Source organism: Plodia interpunctella, chromosome 14, assembly GCF_027563975.2.
Source record: "Plodia interpunctella isolate USDA-ARS_2022_Savannah chromosome 14, ilPloInte3.2, whole genome shotgun sequence".
Classification (NCBI taxonomy): Eukaryota; Metazoa; Arthropoda; class Insecta; order Lepidoptera; family Pyralidae; genus Plodia; species Plodia interpunctella.
In genome coordinates this window covers 41,055-56,821 of record NC_071307.1, presented here as the reverse complement: position 1 = coordinate 56,821, position 15,767 = coordinate 41,055, and the positions used below count along the sequence as shown (strand labels likewise).

Sequence of the window (15,767 nt, the reverse complement as noted above, 5' to 3'; positions counted from 1 at the left end):
GTTGGCTTAGATCGGAAAAGTGTTTAGAAGAAAGTATGAAAAAATTTAGAATATCGTCTATGTAAGTAAAAGTTGAGGAGGCGAGGGAGAACAACAGAAGAAAGAATAACAATATACAGTAATTTTCCGAAGTAGAGGACGGGTAGAACTAGCAAAGTAATCCTAAACTATTGCTATTCAGGGAGCTGTTAATTTAGGTGACAATTTTGGCCCTAGGTGGCGGTAAAAGCGAAGTAGATCTGGGTATGGAGTGTCCCAAGTGAAGTCCCTTTTGCAACCTGAACACAATTGGGCGGGTGTGGTGGGCGAAAATTTCAAAAATGGGTGGTCCTATCGAGACGTGTGAGGCGTCAAAAGATGCGCCTCCGTTAGCCTGATAAGATGGTGCAACAAGCTAGCGAGGGTCCGATAGGAAAAACTTGGAAAAAACAGGAAAAAGTGTGATTTTAATAAAATTTGTATGAAAATTTACTATGTTACAGGTGAGAATGCAAGAAAACTGCAACGGAATGCAACGAAACTTCACAGGGAGCAGGGAGACAGGTAAGTGAGCAGAACTACAATGAAAGACGATCAAGGGATAGCGAGAAAAAATTTTAGAGAATTATTTGGGTGTTAGCGCCTAAGTATGGCGTTCACGGAAACTAAATGAATTTTTTAAAGAGAAATTATGGAGAAAACTGCACTGAAAACACTTGTTATATCGAAGGATACACGAGATGCACTAAAGAGAAAATTCACAGGGATGTAGGGGAACAAATAGGTATATGGTTAGGTTAGGTTAGGTTAGGTTAGGTTAGGTTAGGTTAGGTTAGGTTAGGTTAGGTTAGGTTAGGTTAGGTTAGGTTTTTTTTAGATTTCTCCTGGATGCTACACGACATCCGGGAGGAATTTATTATCGAGCATTATTACAGAGTTTCTTACATAATATATATCGTAGTTTTACATAAGCAATTGTCTTTGATTTTACAGTTTTGTTGCCTCTGCGATTTGATACAGTGGCGTTTATTTTATAATCACTTAATTATTAATCTAGTTACAATTGTAGGTTAAATTTTTTCAAGTTAGTTAGTATGCTGTGTAAATGGTTGCTAATGTCTTGATGGTGGAGTCTCGGTGATGAATTTGATATAGGTCATATGGGTCTATCTTGTAGATCCTGGCTACTTCTTTGTGTTCGTTTCTTGATTTGTAAAATTTTGGGCAGTGTTCTATTAGGTGTTTCATGGGTTGTATGCTAGGTTATAAGTTGAGTAGTTTCAAAATTCGGTGCTATTTTTTTTTTTTTTTTTTTTCTGTAATTTTTTTTAATTGTTCTAAACTTGGGAAGAATTTATTAATGTGATGGCCTGTTATTTCCTGTAATCCATTTTTAGTTGTGTTACCGCTATGTTACTGTTGGAGGATTGTGCCATTCCGAGGGCTGAAATTTTGTTTTTAATGAGGATTGCTGCTTTAACTTTTTGAAAATATTGAATGAATTCGTGGTGCGTGCGGTAGCTCTTCATAAGGTTTATTTGGAGGAATTTCGTTTCTGTTTAATATCCAAAGTCAGTGGCTTCTTCTATTCTGTTTATGGCTGCCCTTATTCTAGGGCACAGCTTATGGTCGGTTGCGGAGTGGTTTAGGTTGAGTTGTGTGTCTTGGATGTTCCTTATTTGGCCTTTGCCTGCACAGTTGTAACAGCAGGCTGACTCTGGAGCGTTCTTGGTTGGACAGGTGTCAATCTGGTGGTCAGGGGATGCACAGTGTGCGCACGGTTTAGTTTTGGATGTGCACTTGTTTTTCGTGTGTCCAAATTGGAGGCACGAGTGGCACTGTATAAATCTTGTTTGGGGGGCTACGTGCACTCGTTGCAAGTCAACAGCGATCCTCTCTAGTCCGATGATACGGGCGTAAACAGAGGGGTCGACTTCTAGTACGGCGTTGTATAGTTTAGGGTTCCTGTTGTTAGTCAAGTAGCACAGCCTGATTGATTCTGTTGGGAGAGTGTTTTGTGTTGTGATGATTTGTATAAGTTCTTCTCTTTTTATTCGGCTATGGATTCCCTTTGCAATAATCAGTGGTTTACGTTTCTTTGGTATAGAGGCTTTCAGGTGTTCGAACTGGTTAATGTACTCTAATGTTTCTTTCTGTTGTTGTGGGTTTTCAACTTCTATTATAAGTTTGTCTTTTGTAATCTGGGTTATTTTGCTAGGGGCGAAGTTCTTATCTTTAAATGAGATTTGTTCTCTCAGAGTCTGTATAGCTGGTTTGGCGTTGTCGCCGTCGGGGGTTGGGGTCTTGACAAGAATGGCTGGTTTAGTGGGGGTCTTGGCGGTCAAAGAGGCATATGTGGGGGCCTTGGAGGGAGTAGAGAGGGTATGGAACGCCTCAAGCTCCTCCCTAAAAACCCGTCTGAGAGTGTCTTCCTGAATAGTGGGGTTTGGGGTTAGGGGGTTAGGGGTGTCCTGAGAGCTTTTCTCACTATTGCTCAATGTGATTCTTATCGTAGTGCTCTTAATAGCTTCTGCTGCTTCTACTATTAATTTCTTATTGGGTGCTGTGACGCTTTTTCCTTGATTGATTGCTTCAATAATGATGTTTGCTAGCTGATATATTTTTTCTGTGGGGTTTTCTGACAAATTGGGGAGGGTCGGGGGGGTGGGCAAGGTGGCTTTAACGCTAGCCATGGTAAATGAAAGAAAAAAATGACTTTACAAAAAAAAAAAAAAAGGATAAGAGAAATATTTTAACTTTATAAATTAATATCTTAGGAACTAGTTGAGAAAAGATTTCAAAAATGGCGTAGGTGTACTTCTGTGGGTCTAATCTATTGGAAAAGAGTGCAATTTTGACCAAAAATGCGAAAAAGTAGTGAAAATATCCGATTTTACGAGCTTAATATCTCAGAAAGTACTGGGTATAAAATTCCAAAAACAGCGTGAAACGTATTTTTTAGGTCTAGACTATGGATGTATATTGTTGGTTTGTCCAAAAATCCCGTAGGAGAAAAGTGATTTTTCAGTTTGAAATTACGTAAAGTCGTCGAGAAAGTGTTCTCTTTTTTGGTTAGGACGGTCTATCTCGGGAACTATGGCAGGGAAAATTCTCAGATTTGGCACAATTATGGTCAGATAGATGCACTAGGGGCTCAACTATGCCACTTAGCTCTGGGGCTCCAGGGTCCTGGTGTGTGATGACGCGAAGTCGCCAGATGTTGAATTTCGGCAGGAAAAACGGCTGTATCTCAGGAACGCGGGATCCCAGGAACTTGGTGAAACTGCCTTCAGATGCGTCTTCTTACCGCACTTCAGGAGGCAGTTGAACCACTAGCGAAGGTGCATGGGTTTAGCCGCAAACACAAGAAAACCGCTGATTGGCTGTGATGGTTTTTCTGTGATAGCCACCTGATGGCTCAGCAGAAATGTCTCAAATTTGGTGAAATTGTAGTCACTGATTTTACACACAAGATAGCAGTTCAAAAAAGTGGGGTTATCGATCTTATTCCAGAGAAAAAATTTTTTGAAGTTTAAAATTTTTAAAAGTGAAAATGTTTGGGTTTCCTGTTGTTACACTATTGTCTTAATAACACTGTACTATATGTCAAAAGTTGCGCACTGTTGTAACCTTTAATTTGGTATATGAATCATAAAGATATCTGTCCACTGGGTTTTTTTATTGATTTTAATATGAAAAAAGTCAACGAAAATTTAGAGTTTTTGCACTTTTAAAAATAGTTACTAAAAATCTACACTTATAACACTAAACACAGTTTGTAGCACTAATAAGCGCGCATTTTTTAAGGTATATCACTTAGCTGTAGCACTTTTAGATCCGGAGGTATTAATTTTTTAAACGAAAAATGGGGAATTTTTTGCGCGGAGCGACGTGGACCGTGTGCGTTCAGCTCGCGCGCGGCGGGGAGACTGGGTTAGGTTAGGTTAGGTTAGGTTAGGTTAGGTTAGGTTAGGTTAGGTTAGGTTAGGTTAGGTTAGGTTAGGTTAGGTTAGGTTAGGTTAGGTTAGGTTAGGTTAGGTTAGGTTAGGTTAGGTTAGGTTAGGTTATGTGGAGGAAGGCCCGGGACCGCGTCTCTCTGACGTGCAGTACGGATTCCGGGCCAAGAGGTCCACCATCGACGCCCTCAGGCGTCTGCGGTCGGTGACGGAGGAGGCGGATCGAGAAGGCGAGGTGACCCTGGCGACGTCGTTAGACATCGCCAACGCCTTCAACAGTATCCCGCACTGTGTAATACGGGAGGCGCTCCGGTACTTCGGAGTGCCCTCGTACCTGCGGGGGCTGTTGGGGGCGTACCTGGAGGAGCGGGTCGTCCTGTACGAGGACAGGGGAGGTCAAATGGTCCGGCGGGGCGTCGGGTGCGGTGTCCCGCAGGGGTCGATTCTCGGCCCTATCCTGTGGGACATCGCATACGATTGGGTCCTGCGGTGCCGGCTTCCCCCCGGGACGGGTGTCATCTGCTATGCGGATGACACTCTCTTCACGTCCCGGGGTGCGAATTTCGGTGAGGCGGCGCGGCTGGCCGAAACGGGCCTCGCCCTTTTGGTCGGCCGCATAGAGAGGCTGGGGCTTCGGGTCCGACTGGATAAGACCGAAGTCCTCCTCTTCCGCGGGGCCCGGGCGCGAGGACCTCCCCCAGGGGCGCGCCTCCAGGTGGGTCATGAGGAGTTGAGGGTGAGTGCCCAGATGAAATACCTGGGCCTCATCCTCGACGGGAGATGGTCCTTTGTCCCCCACTTCCGAGAGCTGGGGCAAAGGATCATCAGGACGGCTGCGTCGCTGGGCCGACTCCTGCCCAATCTGGGTGGGCCCAGCGACGCTGTACGGAAGCTGTACTCCGGCGTGTGCCGGAGTATGGCGATGTACGGCGCCCCCGTTTGGGTGGACGCCCTTGCCGCGGAGAATAAGCGCCTTCTCCGGCAGGCGCAGAAGGTGATCGCGGTAAGGGCGATACGGGGGTACCGTACAGTGGCGTTCTCTGCGGCCACAGCCCTCGCGGGCGACCCGCCGTGGGAGTTGGTGGCGGAGGTGCTCGCCGAGGTTTACCACTTTGTGGCGAACAGGAGGGAAATCGGCGAGCACCCCTCGCCTGAGATGGTCCGGCGGGTCCGCTTGCGAGGGCAAGCGGAACTCATGCGGAGGTGGGAGGCAGACCTGGCGCGGGCAACGTACGGTGTACGCACAGTGGAGGCCCTGCGCCAGGTCCTGGAGAGATGGATGTTGAGGCGGCGCAAGCCTCTCACCTTCCGCATGACGCAGGTGCTCACCGGGCATGGCTGCTTCGGTGAGTACTTGCACCGCGTGGCCCAGCGGGAGACCGAGCCGGTCTGCCACGATTGTGGCGAGGCTCGGGACACTGCTCAACATGTTCTAGAGCAGTGTCCCAGGTGGAGTCGGCAGCGCCACGATCTGGTGGCAGTGCTCGGTGGAGTGGATCTGTCGCTCCCGAGTGTCGTCAATGCGATGCTCGGGAGTGACGGAGCCTGGGCGGCAGTGGCCTCCTTCTGTGAGACTGTTATGTCACAGAGGGAGGCCGAGGAAAGGAACCGCGAGGACCACCCCCTCGCGGAGCCGATCCGCAGAAGGCGGACGGGGGTGCGACGCAGGCGCTACCTTGCGCGCCTGCAGGCGCCCCCCTAAATCGGTGGGACTAGTCCCACCCGACGGCAGGGGTCCACCAGGTGTCGGTGGGCCCCTGAGAATGGTGAGTCCGGTCTCTGGCGAAAGAGACCGGCCAGTCGCTGAGGCGTCTTGTGTTAGATAGATCCGAGGCGCCTCCCTGTAAAGCGGCCGATGGCACCCGCAGGGGTTTAGTGGGTAGTCTGGGCTGGATAGCGGCCCAGGAGTCCCACACTCAGTGCGTAAATGCATTCCCCTGCGAAAACAAAAAAAAAAAAAAAAAAGGTTAGGTTAGGTTAGGTTAGGTTAGGTTAGGTTAGGTTAGGTTAGGTTAGGTTAGGTTAGGTTAGGTTAGGTTAGGTTAGGTTAGGTTAGGTTAGGTTAGGTTTTTTTTTTTTTTTTTTTTTTTTGATTTCTCCTGGATGCTACACGACATCCGGGAGGAATTTATTATCGAGCATTATTACAGAGTTTCTTACATAATATATATCGTAGTTTTACATAAGCAATTGTCTTTGATTTTACAGTTTTGTTGCCTCTGCGATTTGATACAGTGGCGTTTATTTTATAATCACTTAATTATTAATCTAGTTATAACTGTAGGTTAAATTTTTTCAAGTTAGTTAGTATGCTGTGTAAATGGTTGCTAATGTCTTGATGGTGGAGTCTCGGTGATGAATTTGATATAGGTCATATGGGTCTATCTTGTAGATCCTGGCTACTTCTTTGTGTTCGTTTCTTGATTTGTAAAATTTTGGGCAGTGTTCTATTAGGTGTTTCATGGGTTGTATGCTAGGTTATAAGTTGAGTAGTTTCAAAATTCGGTGCTATTTTTTTTTTTTTTTTTTTTTTTTCTGTAGTTTTTCTTAATTGTTCTAAACTTGGGAAGAATTTGTTAATGTGATGGCCTGTTATTTCCTGTAATCCATTTTTAGTTATGTTACCGCTATGTTACTGTTGGAGGATTGTGCCATTCCGAGGGCTGAAATTTTGTTTTTGATGAGGATTGCTGCTTTAACTTTTTTGAAAATATTGAATGAATTCGTGGTGCGCGCGGTAGCTCTTCATGAGGTTTATTTGGAGGGATTTCGTTTCTGTTTAATATCCAAAGTCAGTGGCTTCTTCTATTCTGTTTTTGGCTGCCCTTATTCTAGGGCACAGCTTATGGTCGGTTGCGGAGTGGTTTAGGTTGAGTTGTGTGTCTTGAGTGTTCCTTATTTGGCCTTTGCCTGCACAATTGTAACAGCAGGCTGATTCTGGAGTGTTCTTGGTTGGACAGGTGTCAATCTGGTGGTCAGGGGATGCACAGTGTGCGCACGGTTTAGTTTTGGATGTGCACTTGTTTTTCGTGTGTCCAAATTGGAGGCACGAGTGGCACTGTATAAATCTTGTTTGGGGGGCTACGTGCACTCGTTGCAAGTCAACAGCGATCCTCTCTAGTCCGATGATACGGGCGTAAACAGAGGGGTCGACTTCTAGTACGGCGTTGTATAGTTTAGGGTTCCTGTTGTTAGTCAAGTAGCACAGCCTGATTGATTCTGTTGGGAGAGTGTTTTGTGTTGTAATGATTTGTATGAGTTCTTCTCTTTTTATTCGGCTATGGATTCCCTTTGCAATAATTAGTGGTTTACGTTTCTTTGGTATAGAGGCTTGCAGGTGTTCGAACTGGTTGATGTACTCTAATGTTTCTTTCTGTTGTTGTGGGTTTTCAACTTCTATTATAAGTTTGTCTTTTGTAATCTGGGTTATTTTGCTGGGGGCGAAGTTCTTATCTTTAAATGAGATTTGTTCTCTCAGAGTCTGTATAGCTGGTTTGGCGTTATCGCCGTCGGGGGTTGGGGTCTTGACAAGAATAGCTGGTTTAGTGGGGGTCTTGGCGGTCAAAGAGGCATATGTGGGGGCCTTGGAGGGAGTAGAGAGGGTATGGAACGCCTCAAGCTCCTCCCTAAAAACCCGTCTGAGAGTGTCTTCCTGAATAGTGGGGTTTGGGGTTAGGGGGTTAGGGGTGTCCTGAGAGCTTTTCTCACTATTGCTCGATGTAATTCTTATCGTAGTGCTCTTAATAGCTTCTGCTGCTTCTACTATTAATTTCTTATTGGGTGCTGTGACGCTTTTTCCTTGATTAATTGCTTCAATAATGATGTTTGCTAGCTGATATATTTTTTCTGTGGGGTTTTCTGACAAATTGGGGAGGGTCGGGGGGGAGGGCAAGGTGGCTTTAACGCTAGCCATGGTAAATGAAAGAAAGAATGACTTTATCAAAAAAAAAAAAAAAAAATAAGAGAAATATTTTAACAATATCTTAGGAACTAGTTGAGAAAAGATTTCAAAAATGGCGTAGGTGTACTTCTGTGGGTCTAGTCTATTGGAAAAGAGTGCAATTTTGACCAAAAATGCGAAAAAGTAGTGAAAATTTCCGATTTTACGAGCTTAATATCTCAGAAAGTACTGGGTATAAAATTCCAAAAACAGCGTGAAACTTATTTTTTAGGTCTAGACTATGGATGTATATTGTTGGTTTGTCCAAAAATCCCGTAGGAGAAAAGTGATTTTTCAGTTTGAAATTACGTAAAGTCGTCGAGAAAGTGTTCTCTTTTTTGGTTAGGACGGTCTATCTCGGGAACTATGGCAGGGAAAATTCTCAGATTTGGCACAATTATGGTCAGATAGATGCACTAGGGGCTCAACTATGTCACTTAGCTCTGGGGCTCCAGGGTCCTGGTGTGTGATGACGCGAAGTCGCCAGATGTTGAATTTCGGCAGGAAAAACGGCTGTATCTCAGGAACGCGGGATCCCAGGAACTTGGTGAAACTGCCTTCAGATGCGTCTTCTTACCGCACTTCAGGAGGCAGTTGAACCACTAGCGAAGGTGCATGGGTTTAGCCGCAAACACAAGAAAACCGCTGATTGGCTGTGATGGTTTTTCTGTGATAGCCACCTGATGGCTCAGCAGAAATGTCTCAAATTTGGTGAAATTGTAGTCACTGATTTTACACACAAGATAGCAGTTCAAAAAAGTGGGGTTATCGATCTTATTCTAGAGCAAAAATTTTTTGAAGTTTAAAATTTTTAAAAGTGAAAATGTTTGGGTTTCCTGTTGTTACACTATTGTCTTGATAACACTGTACTATATGTCAAAAGTTGCGCACTGTTGTAACCTTTAATTTGGTATATGAATCATAAAGATATCTGTCCACTGGGTTTTTTTATTGATTTTAATATGAAAAAAGTCAACGAAAATTTAGAGTTTTTGCACTTTTAAAAATAGTTACTAAAAATCTACACTTATAACACTAAACACAGTTTGTAGCACTAATAAGCGCGCATTTTTTAAGGTATATCACTTAGCTGTAGCACTTTTAGATCCGGAGGTATTAATTTTTTAAACGAAAAATGGGGAATTTTTTGCGCGGAGCGACGTGGACCGTGTGCGTTCAGCTCGCGCGCGGCGGGGAGACTGGTTAGGTTAGGTTAGGTTAGGTTAGGTTAGGTTAGGTTAGGTTAGGTTAGGTTAGGTTAGGTTAGGTTAGGTTAGGTTAGGTTAGGTTAGGTTAGGTTAGGTTAGGTTTATGCGGATGACACAATGGTGGCTGTCCGGGGGGAGCAGTTGGAGAGCACCCTTGGGGCCGCGGCGGTCGCGGCAGACCTGATGCTCACACGCATCAGGATGCTGGGACTAAGGGTGGCCCTTAGCAAATGTGAGGTCATCGCCTTCGGGAGGAAGCGCAGTTGGAGACCGCCCTCAAACGAATGCGTTCCCATTGGCGGGGAGAGAGTCCAGGTGAAGCCGTACTTAAAGTACCTGGGCATCATCCTGGACTCACGCTGGGACTTCGGGGAGCACTTTCGTCAATTGGCTCCCCGAGTAATAGGTGCAGCGTCGGCAATGAGCCGTCTGCTGCCCAACGTCGGAGGGCCTGGCGCCTCGTGCCGCCAGCTGTATGCGGGTGTTACCCGCAGCATGGCGCTGTACGGGGCACCGATCTGGTCGGACAGGCTCTCCACAGCCAATAAGGCCCGGCTGCGTAGGCCACAAAAAGTGGTGGCCAATCGCATCGCCCGGGCCTATGTGACGGTGGCTTGGGCAGCGGCTTGCGCTCTTGCCGGAACCCCGCCATGGGAACTGGAGGCCCAGGTACAAACAGAGGTGTACCGGGAGCGGGCCAGGTGCAGGTCACTTGGAATCAGGCTCGCTCCCAGGGAAATGAGGGCGGTCAGGCAGCTGGCCGTGGATAGACTGCGCGAGCGATGGAAAGTTGAGCTTGAAAACTCCCCATATGGTGTAAGAACCATTGGGGCGCTCCTGCCATCGCTCGCAGATTGGGTTGGAAGAGGCCACGGCCAGCTGACCTATAGGTTGACGCAGGTAATGACCGGACACGGGTGCTTCGGTCATTACCTGCACAGGATTGGAAGGGAGGAGAGCGCGGTCTGCCATGAGTGTGGGGAGCCGGATGATACGGCACAACACACTCTGGCAGACTGCGAAAGGTGGGCAGAGGAGAGAGTGGTCCTCGTGGTTGAGATGGGAGGAGACGACCTTGCGCTGCACAGCGTCGTAGAAAAGATGCTGTGCAGCGAAAGGTGCTGGGATGCGGTGGCTTCCTTCTGCGAGGCTGTCATGTCGCAGAAGGAGGCCGCTGAGAGGGTGCGTGAGGCGCAAGCCAACGCCCCTCTGAACAGGAGAGGCAGACGTGGCAGGCGCCGGGCACGATTCGCCCGTCGTCTGCTGCGGTGAGGACGCCTGGCGAGGCAGAACCGGGGGGCGTCGTGGTGAAATGTCCGCGATCCCATGGCGCCCCCATCAACGGTCGGTTGGAAAACGCCGCAGGAGGTTTTAGTGGGTAGTCTGGGCCGACAGCGGCCTGGGAGCCCCACACTCCGGGGGAGATGTTCTTCCCCTGGGTCGCCCGTAAATGGGTTTCCTCCTGCGAGAACAAAAAAAAAAAAAAAAAAAAAAAAAGGTTAGGTTAGGTTAGGTTAGGTTAGGTTAGGTTAGGTTAGGTTAGGTTAGGTTAGGTTAGGTTAGGTTAGGTTAGGTTAGGTTAGGTTAGGTTAGGTTAGGTTAGGTTAGGTTAGGTTAGGTTAGGTTAGGTTAGGTTAGGTTAGGTTAGGTTAGGTTAGGTTAGGTTAGGTTAGGTTAGGTTAGGTTAGGTTAGGTTAGGTTAGGTTAGGTTAGGTTAGGTTAGGTTAGGTTAGGTTAGGTTAGGTTAGGTTAGGTTAGGTTAGGTTAGGTTAGGTTAGGTTAGGTTAGGTTAGGTTAGGTTAGGTTAGGTTAGGTTAGGTTAGGTTAGGTTAGGTTAGGTTAGGTTAGGTTAGGTTAGGTTAGGTTAGGTTAGGTTAGGTTAGGTTAGGTTAGGTTAGGTTAGGTTAGGTTAGGTTAGGTTAGGTTAGGTTAGGTTAGGTTAGGTTAGGTTAGGTTAGGTTAGGTTAGGTTAGGTTAGGTTAGGTTAGGTTAGGTTAGGTTAGGTTAGGTTAGGTTAGGTTAGGTTAGGTTAGGTTAGGTTAGGTTAGGTTAGGTTAGGTTAGGTTAGGTTAGGTTAGGTTAGGTTAGGTTCGTGTAGTGTGCTAACTGAGGGGTGTAGTGTGCTAACTGAGGGGTGTAGTGTGCTAACTGAGGGGTGTAGTGTGCTAACTGAGGGTGTAGTGTGCTAACTGAGGGGTGTAGTGTGCTAACTGAGGGTGTAGTGTGCTAACTGAGGTGTAGTGTGCTAACTGAGGTGTAGTGTGCTAACTGAGGTGTAGTGTGCTAACTGAGGTGTAGTGTGCTAACTGAGGTGTAGTGTGCTAACTGAGGTGTAGTGTGCTCAACTGAGGTGTAGTGTGCTAACTGAAGTACTCTGGTTATTAATCGGCGCTAAGGGCGAATTCGACGTCCTCTATTGGTTTTTATTTGTTTTGACGGTTCAGTGTCTTGGCTCCTTGTTGAGTTGAGGCACTGACAAGATCCTATTGTTGGTCAGTTGTATCTGACCAAAGCTATTGGATCGCTGGTGCGTTCTTATAGCCAGGCAGAGGCCAATTTCTGCCCTCTGTCTGTAGACTGTGATTTGTTTTGCCCCATTTGGGGCGATCTATTTCTGGCGTGGTCACTTCCCGGCCCAATATGGGTAGGAACGTGGCCAAATCTTCGAGGGGAAGATCTCTGACCCCAAGGGGGAAGAGATCAACCGGGGGGGTTAATGAGGACGTGGGTGAGAAGACGATCAGCCGGTCGGAGTCGCTGTACTTCTCGGACGGCGACTCGGACGGGTCAATCGATCTTCCGGAGATCAAGTTGGGCGGGGAGAAGCGGGGTCAAGCCCCAAAAAGGAAAGCTTCGGAGGATGTTGAGGAGGCCGAAAGGGCTTCCAACAAGCTTTCCTCCGTCACGAGGGGCCGGGCTGCTCGTCGGGGCTCGTATTCTGGGACGGCCGAGGCGAGGGAAAGGCTCCGCGATCTCTCGGCGGACTATGCCCAGTTCGAGCGGGAGTTAGAGAGGGCTGGTACTAGCAGCTACTTGAAGGGTACGGAGCAGACCAGTAAGAGGTGCTTGGTGGATGAGCACCTCGAGGTCGTGAGGGCTGCTGCCCAGAGAGTTTTGGCGGAGGCCGGAAAATCCGGCAATTTGAAAGGGACTGCATGGCGGGCCATGAATGAGGCCTGCCATGATATTATTGTGGCGGCTGGGAAAATTGAGGCCCAGTGTGAGGAGTCGGAAGCTGTCCGCATACTCAGAGCGGACAACAAGAGAATGCGGGAGCAGCTTTCGCTCCTCCAACAAGAGACAAAGGCCCTCCGCACAGCCTTTGCCGAACGGGTGACTCCGGCGCCGACAGAGGCCCAAACAGCGGCAAATGCCCCCTCTCTTGAGGACATCAGGGGACTCCTCTCCGAATGGAAGGAGTCCTTTGAGAGGAACATGTTCCTCAAGTTGGGGGGAATGGTAAACGACCGCCTCAAAGAGGCGGAGAAAAGGGGCATCCTGGCCCCGGAGCCCATCGTTCGGCCGCCACTCGCAGCTGACGCGAAGAGGAAGGAGGCCGAAACACTGGCCTCAAAAACAGGGCGAAATTATGCTGGTGCTGTAGCGGGGGCCACCCTCATGCCCCCAGCTCGACCTGGGCCTGCACCCAAAGCTGTCGCAGGCAAAAAGCAGCCCAAACAAGGGACCGTACAGGCCCAGGTACCCATCGAAACACCTGCCGAAGTGCCTCCGCCCCATGAAGGCGAACAGGGGTGGGCCGAGGTGGTTAGGAGGGGGAAAAAGAAGGGGAACAAACCCTCCCCTTCTGCCCAGCAGGAGCCTACCCCTGTGAAGGCCCCCAAGGCGAGCGCACAGCCGCCCAAAAAAGTGAAATTCACCGCACCCAAGACTTCGGCGGTAGTGGTGACCCTCAAGCCGGAATCCAAACTGGATTACCGCACGGTAATATCGAGGGCCACCACTATCGACCTTTCGTCGATTGGGGTGGATCACGTGTCGGCTGTGCGTGGAACGGCAACGGGGGCCCGCATCATCGAGATACCCGGGGCTGACAGTGGGGCTGCGGCGGACAGCCTCGCAGAGAAGCTCCGGGAGGTCATAGGGACTGAGGCGGAGGTCACAAGGCCCTTCAAGGCGGCGCAAATAAGGGTCTCTGGACTCGATGAGGGAGTGACGCCAGAGGCCCTAAAAGAGGCCACAGCGAGGGCGGGAAAATGTCCACCGGGACAGGTCAGGGTGGGAAACATCCGCATAGCGCCGGATATGACGGCGGCGGTAATCATCACCTGCCCTGTGGCGGCTGCCAACGCCCTAATAGACGAGGGGCGCCTTCTTGTCGGTTGGACAGCTGCCAAGGTCAGGGGGCTGGAGGCCCTGCCCATGCGGTGCTACCGGTGCATGGGCATAGGCCACACCAGAGCCCTCTGTCCGTCCCCGGTGGACAGATCGGAGTTATGCCATCGCTGTGGCAAATCTGGGCATACTTCTTCAGAGTGCGGGGCCGGTGAACCCTGGTGTGCGGTGTGTTATGCGCACAAGTTGGCCGCCAAACACACAATGGGCGGCCCATCGTGCAATCCCCCGCGCACGCGGGGCAAACTGGCCCCTCCTAAGAGGGGAGCCTCCGAGGGCACCACGATGGAGCACTAATGACAGACGGGTCTGCGCAACAGGCTGAGGTGCTGCAGGCCAACGTCAACCACTGCGCCCGTGCACAGGACCTGCTAGTCCAGCACGTGGCGGAGTGGTCTATTGGTGCTGCCGTCGTGGTGGAACCGTATTGTGTCCCCCCCCTTCCTACATGGGTTGGAGATGCGGACGGGCTGGTGGCAATCACCTCTCCCCGAACTGGGGATCGCCCGCCTCTCTCGAGAATCGACAGTGGCCCGGGTTACGCGGCGGCAAGATGGGGAGAGTTTGTCATAGTCGCGGCATACTTCTCCCCCAATAGGCCGCTGCGTGCCTTTGAGGATTTTCTCGAGAGAGTGGGTGAGGTAATTGGGAGAGCGGCACCAGCACCGGTGCTACTGATGGGAGACCTCAATGCTAAGCACTCGGCATGGGGTTCTCCCGTCGACGACCCGAGGGGGGAGGCCCTGTACGATTGGGCTGTGGGCGCGGGGCTTGAAGTCCTGAACCGGGGCAACGTTGATACATGCGTGCGGCGGAACGGGGCGTCGATTGTCGACATATCCCTTGCGAGTCCCGTCATTGCCGCACGCGTTGTAGATTGGCGTGTCCTGGAGGACGTGGAGACCCTCTCAGATCACCGGTACATCCGGATGGGGGTCTCCAACAGGCCCCAGCGGCCCGTACAGGGCTTGAGGGGGCGGGCCCGGAGGTTCCCAAGATGGAGTCTGACTAGCCTCGACAGGGACCTGGCTGAAGAGGCAGCCATGACCGAAGCATGGGCGAGACCCACACCAAGCCGGTCCCTTGGTGTGGATGAGAGGGCAACAGGCCTTCGGGCGTCGCTCACGCGCATATGCGACGCCTCGATGAGGAGGTCCGGGCCGCTGCCTGCAAAAACGGCGGTTCACTGGTGGTCGGAGGAAATCGCCGCACTCCGATCCGCCAGTAACCAAGCCCGTCGTGAATATACACGTTGCAGGCGGCGGCGTAATGTTGTGGACGGAGAGGAGGCGCGATTGCACCTCGCTCTCCAGGAGGCCAAAAGGACCCTGTCGACTGCGATAGCCAAGGCCAAGGACAACGCCTTCAAGGAGTTCTTGGCCACGCTCGACAGGGACCCATGGGGGAGGCCATACAGGACCGTACGTAATAAACTGCGATACGCCCCCCCCACGGCCTCCATAGAACCGGATCTCCTCAAACGGATTGTGGAAGGCCTGTTCCCGACGGCTGAAGAGTTTGTTCCTCCGAGGATGTCGGCCCCTGAGCGGGAGTCCACCACGGCGAGCGTGCCACCGGTGACGGATGAGGAATTTGACTGGGGACTAAAGCGACTGGAGGGCCGTAGAAAGGCCCCTGGTCCGGACGGAGTCCCTGGTCAGATACTCCCGGTGGCGGCGAAACACATTGGGAGCCGCCTTAGAGAACTGTTCGACGACTGCTTGTCGACGGGGCGGTTCCCAAAGCCGTGGAAAGAAGGCCGGCTAGTCCTTATAAGGAAAGAAGGCCGGCCTGAGGACTCTCCTTCGGGGTGGAGGCCCCTCCTGATGCTGGACGAGACGGGGAAGCTGCTGGAGCGCATTGTCGCAGCCCGAATCGTCCAGCATCTGGACAACGTGGGGCCCAATGTGTCGGACTGCCAATACGGCTTCAGAAAAGGGCGGTCCACCATTGATGCCATCGGGGCCTTGAGGACGTTCTCGGAGGAAGCAATTGAGGAAGGAGGAGGGGCCGTTGGCGTGTCACTTGATATAGCAAACGCCTTCGGCTCCCTCCCTTACGAAGTGATAGAGGAGGCGCTCCGGTATCACGGAGTGCCCCTCTATCTAAGGAACCTCGTGGGGCACTACCTATCAGGAAGGGTGGTGCTCTACGAGGACAGGGATGGGCAGAGAGCGAGGGCGATGACCTGTGGCGTTCCCCAGGGGTCGGTATTAGGCCCCCTGTTGTGGAACGTCGGTTTCGACTGGGCCATCCGCGCGGCCCTACTCCCCCGGACAATAGTCATCTGCTATGCAGATGACACAATGGTGGCTGTCCGGGGGGAGCAAT

At 50.3% G+C, this 15,767-nt stretch overlaps 1 protein-coding gene across 1 annotated transcript; it reads left to right on the top strand.

The window, feature by feature from the left end:
• The first annotated feature begins 11,723 nt into the window (after nucleotides 1-11,723).
• Nucleotides 11,724-13,733, top strand: LOC128675611 (uncharacterized). Its single transcript, XM_053755130.1, has one exon. The coding sequence runs from the start codon at nucleotides 11,724-11,726 to the stop codon at nucleotides 13,731-13,733; it is 2,010 nt and encodes a 669-aa protein (XP_053611105.1).
• Nucleotides 13,734-15,767: the final 2,034 nt, after the last annotated feature.